Source organism: Pelobates fuscus, chromosome 8 (assembly GCF_036172605.1).
Source record: "Pelobates fuscus isolate aPelFus1 chromosome 8, aPelFus1.pri, whole genome shotgun sequence".
NCBI lineage: Eukaryota > Metazoa > Chordata > Amphibia > Anura > Pelobatidae > Pelobates > Pelobates fuscus.
This window is the reverse complement of record NC_086324.1, coordinates 175,778,978-175,789,500: the sequence shown is the minus strand read 5'-3', so window position 1 is coordinate 175,789,500 and position 10,523 is coordinate 175,778,978. Positions and strand designations below refer to the sequence as shown.

Here is a 10,523-nt window from a genome sequence, read left to right as displayed (position 1 = left end):
AGCCACAACCAAGTTGCGGGGATTATGTACCGAAAGATCTGGACAGAATATGGGCTGGACCTGCCTAGTTCCAGATGGGAGATACCACAAAGGGTAGTTGAGAATGACAGGGCTAAGATCCTGTGGGACTTCTAGATCAAGACAGACAGGCAAATACCAAGGACTGATCGAGCTAGACAGGATGTGGAAAGTCAAGGCATGTAGTAGTTCCAGTTGTGATAGGAGAACTCAGGGCTGTGATTCCCAAGTTGGGAGAGTGGCTTCAGCAGATTCCAGGTGGGACATCTGAGATCGCTGTCCAGAACAGTGCAATTCTAGGAACAGCTAAGATACCACGCAGAACCCTCAGACTCCCAGGTTCCCCACCCCTTAGACTCCCAGGACCGAGAAAGGGGAATACACAAAATAACACCAGAGGGGTGAGAAAGTCTATACAAACATATATATCTGACAGATAGAGCTGCTGGAGTTGCATGGTCTGCCATCATAAATCCACACAGCCTCCATCAGTACGACCTGCACAGTAAGAAGTTACATTCACACCCAGTGACACCATACATACTCATTGTAGCCTAGCAGGCTATCAGTATCCTGGGAAATATCACAGAGGGCCAGCCTGGAGGGAATTGAGATTGTTGGCCACCAGTCCAGGGACAAGTCCACACAGTGCCTGGCTATAAAGCCCCCCTAACCCTAGCTAGTTCTCCGGCGCCCATAAGACGTTCCTACATTTATCTTATAGTACCCTACCTATGGCAGATTGCCTGTGGAAATGTATCTATCTTGCCTGTACTGTCATGAAGCTTGTAAAGTAAATTGTTTGGTGTTATGTGAATATACAGACATGGAGCTGGATAGAAAATGGTCCATTTATTGCTCAGTGCAGAAAACCAGGTCCGTTCCCTTCATTTTTCTCTCGTACTCCTTCGCAAAGAGTTCATCTTGTGCTACCGAAAAATAGTTTTTCCAATCGCCCACAATACCTGCAGAACAATCACAGTGAGGATGAGAGGGGCTGAGAGACAGCTGCAGGAGACCGTGAGATCGGTGGTATGTAATACAAAGAGATAGACATCAGGAGAGACTGTGAAATGGGTGACATGTCATACAGTGAGAGAGAGACAGCTGTGGGACACAGTGAAATGGGTGACATATTACAGTTAGAGTGACAGCACAAGGCAGAGAGACACTTATGGGCGATATTCGTAATATTAGATCAGTTAAAGATCGATGATCTCAGCCAATCCAACCTTTCACCATAGGGAGGCACTGCCAGAATGTGTAGCTAAAGCAAATTTATACTAACCCCCACTGGATTTATCTTATACTAACCCCCACTGGATTTATTTTATACTAACCCCCACTGGATTTATCTTATACTAACCCCCACTGGATTTATTTTATACTAACCCCCACTGGATTTATTTTATTCTAACCCCCACTGGATTTATTTTATACTAACCCCCCACTGGATTTATTTTATACTAACCCCCACTGGATTTATTTTATCCTAACCCCCACTGGATTTATTTTATACTAACCCCCACTGGATTTATTTTATCCTAACCCCCACTGGATTTATTTTATACTAACCCCCACTGGATTTATTTTATACTAACCCCCCACTGGATTTATTTTATACTAACCCCCACTGGATTTATTTTATCCTAACCCCCACTGGATTTATTTTATACTAACCCCCACTGGATTTATTTTATACTAACCCCCACTGGATTTATTTTATACTAACCCCCACTGGATTTATTTTATACTAACCCCCACTGGATTTATTTTATAATATCCTTCATTGGATTTATTTTATACTAACCCCCACTGGATTTATCTTATACTAACCCCCACTGGATTTATTTTATAATATCCTTCATTGGATTTATTTCATACTAACCCCCACTGGATTTATCTTATACAATATATTGCAATTTATCTGAGCCTTGAACGGTCTGACCTTGGGATGAATTTGAAGGGACGTATATGCCTGGGAAGATTGGCAACTGACATAAATGTTTTCCATTTTGAATAATCTTTCTCACTGTAGAATGATCAACTTTAAATTGTTTGGAAATGGTCTTATAATCCTTCCCAGTTTGATGGGCAGCAATAATGGGTTCTCTAAGATCATTGCTGATGTATTTCCTCCTTGGCATTGTGTTAACATACACCAGAATGCTCCAGAGCAGTAAACTGATAAAACTTCACCTTTTAGAGGTAGTGATAGTTGCTGATGATCAATTAATCAAGGGCATATGATTAGCAGCACCTGTCTACTAGTTAGCCACTTAATTCTTATGGAAACAGTAAGGGGGTACTTAGTCGTTCAAAAATGGCTTCTTCATGTTGACTTTATTTTTGTTAAATAAATCACGAGGAACAGATAAGTGTTCTTGTGTCCTAATATCATTCAAAGAGGGTGTACTTTTTCCCCCATGACTGTAAAGTTTAAAATTATTTATAATTTATTAACAATGCATATATCATGTTTTTATGGTTATCTGTTGTATAGTGACTTGTGATTTTATTGATTACATTTAGATCAAGTTGGAATGTTACGTGATATCAAAACGTAAAATAATCCAAAAGTTCTTCTTTCTAATTGAAAGTCTTTAACAACTGCTCGGTACCTTTCCTCATGAAGGGAGAGATGGTGTGGTCCATCACAAATGAAGGAATAGTGCTGTAGTTGGCCATAGGATTCTCTTTCATGGCTTGGAACGAGGTGTGCTGGTGGATCTTCTCCAGAACATTGTCAGATAAATCCTTCTTCAGGAAACTCATGACCTTCTGGATCTCATGCTCTGGATTCTGCCAAGAGAAGAGGAAGCCTATAGACATGTTTATTGAACAGTTCCTCCTTCAAATCTTCTTACCTTGATCATGTCCTCATAGAAAATGTAAAGGATTTGATGACTGTCTTTTGCTTTCCACCAGCCAATGACATGGTCAAACCAGCTGCCCCATGGAACTGCAAGAAACAGTATTAGATGTAGCATGATGAATCCTTGTGTGTCTTTACTTCTATTCATACAAAGGGAATACAACATTGTAAAATTGTATTCCTAACGCTATAGGGCCCTTTGCTCTCCCACTCCCTTGGGTACGCCCCTTCGTCATATAAAATGTTAAAAGCCTTTTCTCTTCTTATCCGATTCCAGCACTGGGTCGATTCTTCGTCTCCTCTGATGGGGGAACTAATGCAGACACAGCAAGCACACTAGGCCCTCCCCAGAGGAAAACATTGTGTCAATGTTTATGCAGAGCGTGAGGACATCAAGCATCAGTTAGGCGACCTAGAGTCTAGTAAGCTCCCAGAAGCAGCTCTAGGGGCTCTCTGGTAGACAGCCACTAGAGGCAGTCTTAGTCTCAAGGATTAACTGGGACAGGGACAATGCACCCAGACCACTTTAAGTGTGCCTTTAACAATCATGGTTTCTGAGAAAATAAAAAGAAATATGATTCTTTGAAGGATGCATGCTTGATTGATGGTAATTCACCTGTTCCAGACATGAAGGTTGAGAAGTAATTATCCCAGGTCCCAGGGTCTGGGAGACCCTTATTCATTCTCTGGAAATGAAAGTAGGACACCATACAATCCTTGGCATTCCTAGCCACGTATATAACCTACAGGAGGTAAAAAAAATCATTAGAAAGAGGCATAAACTAAATACATATTGGTATGTAGATAATGCACACATTATCATCTTCCTTCTTACTTTACAGTTATTCTTCCAAAATGAAGGTGGAAGGAGCTGGACAGGAAGATGAGTTTTCAGGATACGAGGTGGTTCCATCTGTTCAGCTAACTGTAGTCCTATGGTAGAGAAACATAGAATGTGGGTTCAATATGTATTCAGATAGGGGACCTGTATTATGCCTAAGCCCCCTCTGTGGCTCTCAATGCATTTTGAGCAATTGAGAGTCTTGCACAGTAGTGCGAGAGGGACGGGCGTGCTCTCCAGGTCTTGTGTGCTGGACAAACTTGTGACAAACCTCCTGTACTCTGACCGAGTGCCTCCACCAGGTTTTTTCCTTGCTACCACAGGGGACTCTTGAGCCCTTCAGACCCAGTTGCTGAAGCTCGACTGGGGTCTCTCTGGACTCTTCCACCTCAGTTAGGCTACAGCTATATTTTTCCAGGCAGGTATTATCCCCTCTGCCATTGCCTCTTCAGCTTTTTTCACAGGCAGGTATTTTCAACTCTGCCTGTAATTTGATTATCTCTTGCCTTTATAAAGGCACTACTGGCTCTCAGGCCTAGCTCTCTGTTTTACTTGTCCCGTGCTAGAGAGGTCTTGCAGCCAGCCAACAGGTCCAAAGACTCTGTTACTGGGATCCAAAAAAAAGTTCACACTGGATATACAATTCCAAAAGGAAATAACTTAGAAAACTTGATTTTGAACAAGGACTAGCCTTTGGTGACTCGTCTTGAAACATGTGGTGACAACCAATAAAAATACAAATAATCAAATCATATAGGGAAACACACAATAACACCATCACATATTTATAAAGGAGTGTGGTAACAATTATTAACCAGGACTATATCTGCTGCCTGCGGAAACCACAATATCCAAAATTGATGTGAATATGCAAATTAACAAGTCTTGCTGTTCAGGTAGTGCATATAGCTGTTGCTACCAGCAGATGGCGCTATACAGGCTCCATTGCCAAATCTACCTAGGTTGTATCAAACATCAGCAGTTCAGGAGAGCACACAAAACATTTACCAATAAACAAATGCATAATAAACACCCTGCACCTATAATGGGCACAGGGTGACTTAGACAAAGTAGTCCAGGGTACTACATAAAGTGTTTACGTCTGAATCTCCTGGTGATGGTGACTACTGTAACAAAACTGGACCTCTCTCCAGTAATTTATTTAAAAAATGTGTGTATTTGTCTTAGATTTCACAAGTTATGCGTTTTTGTACATTTAGTTTCTATTTCAAACTACGTATTTTTCCCCCTGTATTTTTGTGACTGGTGATTATGAGCTGACCTACCCATAGTGCATGCTTCTTACCTGAGGGAACAGGTTCGGGAGCCACCACCTCCAAAAAGGGGTGTCGGTCATAGGTGGGAGCCCGACGGCACTTCATTATGTCTCCATCCTCACAAATCATATCTACAATTTCTTGCATCCATGTGGTACCTGGTAAGAGGGCAACAAGAGAGAGCAGTGGGGTAAAACGGACTGGGTGTGGGCCATTTGAAGAAAGAGCATGATTATGGTTTATTGGTATGCATGGATGCAGTCAGTGGATGAATAATGACCCTCTTAAAGGAATACTATTGTGCCAGGTATGCAAAGCCCCCTCCCTCGGCCCCCGTAAATAAAGGGATTAATTAATGTCCTCGGTGCTGGCTCACGGCTCGGCCTCCTCAGACGTCCCTCAATGAGCGGACTCTAATGCACATCCGCGGTGTGTGCTGCACGCTTATTAGGCCTCCCCATAGGGAAGCATCACGTGAATGCTTTCCTATGGGGAGATAGTTAACGCTGAATATCCTCCTGCAGGGCTTGCAGGCATCCAGCATCAGTTACTGTAACTTTAAGAATGCGCTTCCATTGTAGTTTACCTGGAACTACAATGGTTAACATTGCAGCATGAAGTGCAATAGGGACACTGCACCCAGACCATTTCAATGAGCTGAAGTGATCTGGGGGCCTACAGTGTCTCTTTAAGGGGCGATTAGCTGGATGTCACTAATAAATCTTCAAAAAGAGAGTTTATCAAATCAGCAGAGCAATTTTCAGAAATTTTTGCCCAACATGAGTCAGAGACATGGAAATACTTTGTACATCCCTAGTTATAGTCCCCATAGAATAAATATCCCCTAAACCTAGCTTTAAACAATTATGTTTACATGTAATCTGTTGTTGCACCTGCTTTAGGATAAGCGGCTACAAGAATGTCAGCAGGATGGGCCTGGAAGCTCTGGATGCTGTTCCAAGTGTCACAAGTTTTCTGATCCAGTGGAACCCCCATAATACGCCCCATCTCCGGTCTCTGCATGACGTAGGAGTCAAAATGGTGTGCGTTCCGTTCAAAAGCCATGATCAGGACGAATGAAGAGGAAAAGTAAGAAAAGAGGCTTGAAGGGAGATAAAATGAATAGGTTTGAGGCAAAAAAAACAGAGGAAAAAGAACATAAATGGAAAGTAGAGAGACTCCTGTCAATAGATAAACACTTGGAACGAGAGAACGAGACAAGCATACAGAGATTAAACAGGAAGGTGGCGATAAGACGGGGAGTTGACAATGTGAAGTGCGAGTTCAACTGAAGCCTCTTGAGACGGTTACTATGGAGAGATCTCACATCCAAATTAAAAGGTCGCTCTCATTGTGATCCTGCGTCCTCCACAAATAGTCACCTCCTTGTGGTTATTTCAGGGTGAGACAGACAAAACGAAGCTAAAAAAAAACACACTTCTCTAGGCTTAGTGTTCTCTTTAAATGTCAAATATAGTTAGTGTGTCAGGGGTGGCCAGCTGTGCCAAGACACACCTTAAAGCAGGGATTGGGTATCCACGCTGCCTGGTTAAAGTCCTGTATTGGGTTATAGGGGAGATTTATTATTTATCTTAGTAAAAGGGGTTTACTACTAAGCAGTTTCACTTTTCAAGTTTGTTTTATAAGTATTCAGCTGGTAATTGAAACAAACCTGTTACATTTTGTTTGTGTGTTGAATAGAAGTGAGCCTTTTGTTGAATGATTTTTTAGTTAAATGTTTCTCATTTTGTTTCAAACAAAAATCCCCAAGCCCACACCTTAATGGAATACAGCAATATAACACCCTGGCAGCTACGTGCATCGGCATGGATCAGCATGTAAAACTCAAATCTGTGCCAAGTAAGCACGGAGACGGAGTGCAATGAACATGGCTTAGACCATATTACCTATAGTTACATTGTTGCATAGCTGAAAAGAGACTTGCTTCCATCAAGTTCAGCCTTCCTGACATATGTTTTTGCTGTTGATCCAAAAGAAGGCAAAAAACCCAGTCTGAAGCGCTTCCAATTTTGCAACAAACTAGGAAAAAAATTCCTTCTTGACCCCAAAATAGCAGTCAGATGTCTCCTTGGATCAAGCAGCTATTAGCCCACTAATTAGAAATTATATCCCTGTATGTTATGATTTTGCAAGTATTTATCCAATTGCAGTTTAAACATCTGTATAGACTCTGACAAAACCACCTCTTCAGGCAGATAATTCCATATTCTTATTGCTATTACTGTAAGAAAACCTTTTCTTTTCCTTAGATGAAATCTCCTTTCTTCCAGCCTAAATGTGTGACCTTGTGTCCTATGTATATCCCTGTTTATGAATAGATTTCCAGATAATGGTTTGTACTGGCCCCAAATATATTTGTATAATGTTATCATATCCCCTCTCAGGCGCCATTTTTCCAAACTAAAGAGATTTAAATTTTTTAACCTTTCTTCATAACTAAAATGCTCCATTCCTTTTATCAATTTTGTAGCTCGTCTCTGGTCTTTTTCTAGTGCCATGATATCTTTCTTTAGAACGGGCGCCCCAAATTGCACACCATATTCATGGTGTGGACTTATCAGCGATTTATAAAGAGGCACAATTATATTTTCATCCCTAGAATTTATGCCCCTATTTATTCATGGCAAAACCTTACTGGCCTTAGCAACTGCAGATTGACATTGCATATTGCTGCCTAATTTGTTGTCTATAACAATTCCCAAATCCTTCTCGTGTGTGGTTATCCCTAATTCACTACCATTTAGTGTGTAAGTTGCTTGTGCATTCTTAATCCCGAAGTGCATAACTTTGCATTTCTCTACGTTAAATTTCATCTGCCATTTTAGTGCCCAGGCCCCTAATCTATCCAAATCCCTCTACAGCAAAGCAATATCCTGTTCACATTTCATTACTTTACAAAGTTTTGTGTCATCTGCAAACACTGATACATGACTTTCAATGCCTGTTTCAAGATCATTTATAAATATGTTAAATAGAAGTGGTCCCAAAACAGAACCCTGAGGGACACCACTTACCACTTTTGTCCAGCCTGAAAATTTACTATTAATTACAACTCGTTGTACTCTATCCTTAAAGGGACACTCCAGGCACCCAGACCACTTCTGCTCATTGGAGTGGTCTGGGTGCCAACTCCCACTACCCTTAACCCTGCAAGTGTAATTATTGCAGTTTTTCATAAACTGCAATAATTACATTGCAGGGTTAACTCCACCTCTAGTGGCTGTCTACTAGACAGCCACTAGAGGTCACTTCCTAGTTTCTAGCACAGGTTTCCTGTGCTAGAGCGTCGCTGGACGTCCTCACGCTGTGTGAGGACCTCCAGCGTCGCTCAAAACCCCATAGGAAAGCATTGAAATGATTTTTCAATGCTTTCCTGTGGGGAGACGTAATGCACATGCGCGGCATTTCCGCGCATGCGCATTAGGTCTCCTCGGCCGGTGGGCGAGATTAGTCTCGCCCACCGGCCGACGTAATAACAAGGAGGTGCGTCGCGGAGGCGAAGACAGCGGCGAGGGACATCGCCGCTGTCCCAGGTAAGTCACTGAAGGGGTTATCACCCCTTCAGTAACCGGGGATTGGGGGGTGGGAGGGAGAGGGACCCTCCAGTGACAGAAAAACGGATCGTTTTTCTGGCACTGGAGTTTCCCTTTAAGCCAATGTTCTACCTAAGAACAAGAATATTCATCTAGACCAATTTCTTTTAGTTTGAAGACTAACCTATTGTGAGGAACCGTATCAAATGCCTCGGCAAAATCCAAGTAGATCACATCCACTGCAACACCCTGATCTATACTTTTACTTACTTCTTCGTAGAATGCAATTAGGTTAGTTTGACATGACCTATGTTTCATAATACTATGCTGATTATTGCTAATAACAAAGTTCTTCCCTATGAATTCCTGAATATTATCCCTTAATAGCCAGTCACAGAATTTAAGCTCACAGGTCTATAATTTCCTGGCAAGGATTTTGAACCCTTTTTAAATATAGGAACAACATCTGCCTTCCTCCAATCCTCCGGTACAATACCTGAAACAAAAGAATCTTGAAAAATGAAATACAGAGGTTCACTTATTTCCCCACTTAGCTCCTTAAGTACTCGTGGGTGGATACCGTCAGGCCCCGGAGCTTTATTTACATTAATTTTCTTTAATAGCTGTAGCACCTTGTCTTGAGTTAACCAATTACAACTATTCTGCAAGTTTGTTGCAGCAATCATTTGCATATCTCTTGCCATAGGATCCTCATTAATATATACTGAAGAAAAATAGTTATTTAAAATGTCTGCCGTTTCCTGGTCTTCATTAACTAACAGACCCATCTCTGTTTCCAGTGCACCTACACTTTCATTTTTTGTTTTTTTAGAATTGATGTCCTTTGAGAAACTTGTTGGGGTTGGTTTTGCTCTCTTTGGCTATCAATTTCTCATTTTCTAGTTTAGCCACTTTAATTGCCTTTTTGCAAGTATTATTGGCTTCCTTATATCTTATATAGGATGCCTCTGCTTTGTCCGATTTAAATGCTTTTAAAGCCCTTTTCTTATTTTTAATCTCTTGTTTTACTTCTCTACTAAGCAACATTGGTTTTAATTTGTTTCTTTTATATTTATTACCCAATGCTACATACTGAGAAATGTACCTTTCTAATATTTGTTTCCATTTATCCTCAGTGTTTTTTTCACTAAGGAGTTTATGCCAGTCGATATGTTGTAGAGCTGCCCTAATCTTATTAAAATTGGCTTTTTTAAAATTATACGTTTTAATATACCCCACGTGCTTTTGCTTTTTTGAGTTTATTTCAAAAGTTACCATATTGTGATCACTATTTCTCAAATGCTCCCCTACTTGAATGTTGGTTAAAAGATTAACATTGTTTGTTATGATGAGATCCAGACAAGCATCCTTTCTAGTTGATGCTTGTACCAGTTGTGACATAAAGGTGTCATTTAACATTCAAAAACCCGATTCCCCTTGCTGAAGTACTAGTCCCTCTATCCCAATTTATGTCCGGGTAATTAAAATCTCCAATAATTAACGTGTTACCCCGATTTGCAGCTTTACCAATTTGCTCAAACAGCAGTTCTTTCTCGTCAATATTAACATTAGGTGGTTTATAACATATCCCAACCAATAATTGATTTCCCTTTGTTTGCCCCAAGCAGATATCTACCCATAAAGCCTCCATATAAATATACAAAAAGGTATACACCTTTAATTCTGGGAGAGAGTAGTCAGACTTTGACCTACGCTGTAGGAAAACCTCCTCCCACCCCCTCTCCCCACCCAAATCTACAGGAAAAAAGGTGATATATAGAAGCGTTTATTGCAAAATTCCCAAAAACAAATAAAAAACAAAAAAAATGGCCCAGCAAACGAGGAGGTTTGTAAATAAGATGATTTTTGGCAAGCATAGGTGATAAATAAACATTGTACTAAAATCGACCTCTTTTTTTTTAATCACAGAATGATCTATTCAAACTCAGCAAAGTATA

At 40.8% G+C, this 10,523-nt stretch overlaps 1 protein-coding gene across 1 annotated transcript; it reads right to left on the bottom strand.

The window, feature by feature from the left end:
• Window positions 1-870: 870 nt before the first annotated feature.
• On the bottom strand, window positions 871-6,288 carry LOC134571391 (sulfotransferase 1C1-like). Its single transcript, XM_063429594.1, has 7 exons — window positions 5,905-6,288; window positions 5,041-5,169; window positions 3,729-3,826; window positions 3,510-3,636; window positions 2,886-2,980; window positions 2,640-2,820; window positions 871-983 (listed from the first exon to the last, which is right to left on the bottom strand). The coding sequence occupies exons 1-7, from the start codon at window positions 6,074-6,076 to the stop codon at window positions 871-873; spliced, it is 915 nt and encodes a 304-aa protein (XP_063285664.1). The 5' UTR covers window positions 6,077-6,288.
• Window positions 6,289-10,523: the final 4,235 nt, after the last annotated feature.

What these genes read in the sequence shown, in the direction of transcription:
- LOC134571391 (XM_063429594.1), bottom strand. Translation starts at nt 6,076, where the DNA reads ATGGCTTTTGAACGGAACGCACACCATTTTGACTCCTACGTCATGCAG. An exon ending in TTTGGAAGAATAACTGTAAA is followed by an intron (nt 3,637 to 3,728) that starts GTAAGAAGGAAG and finishes TACCTCCTGTAG; the next exon opens with GTTATATACGTGGCTAGGAA. An exon ending in AACCTTCATGTCTGGAACAG is followed by an intron (nt 2,981 to 3,509) that starts GTGAATTACCAT and finishes TGTTTCTTGCAG; the next exon opens with TTCCATGGGGCAGCTGGTTT.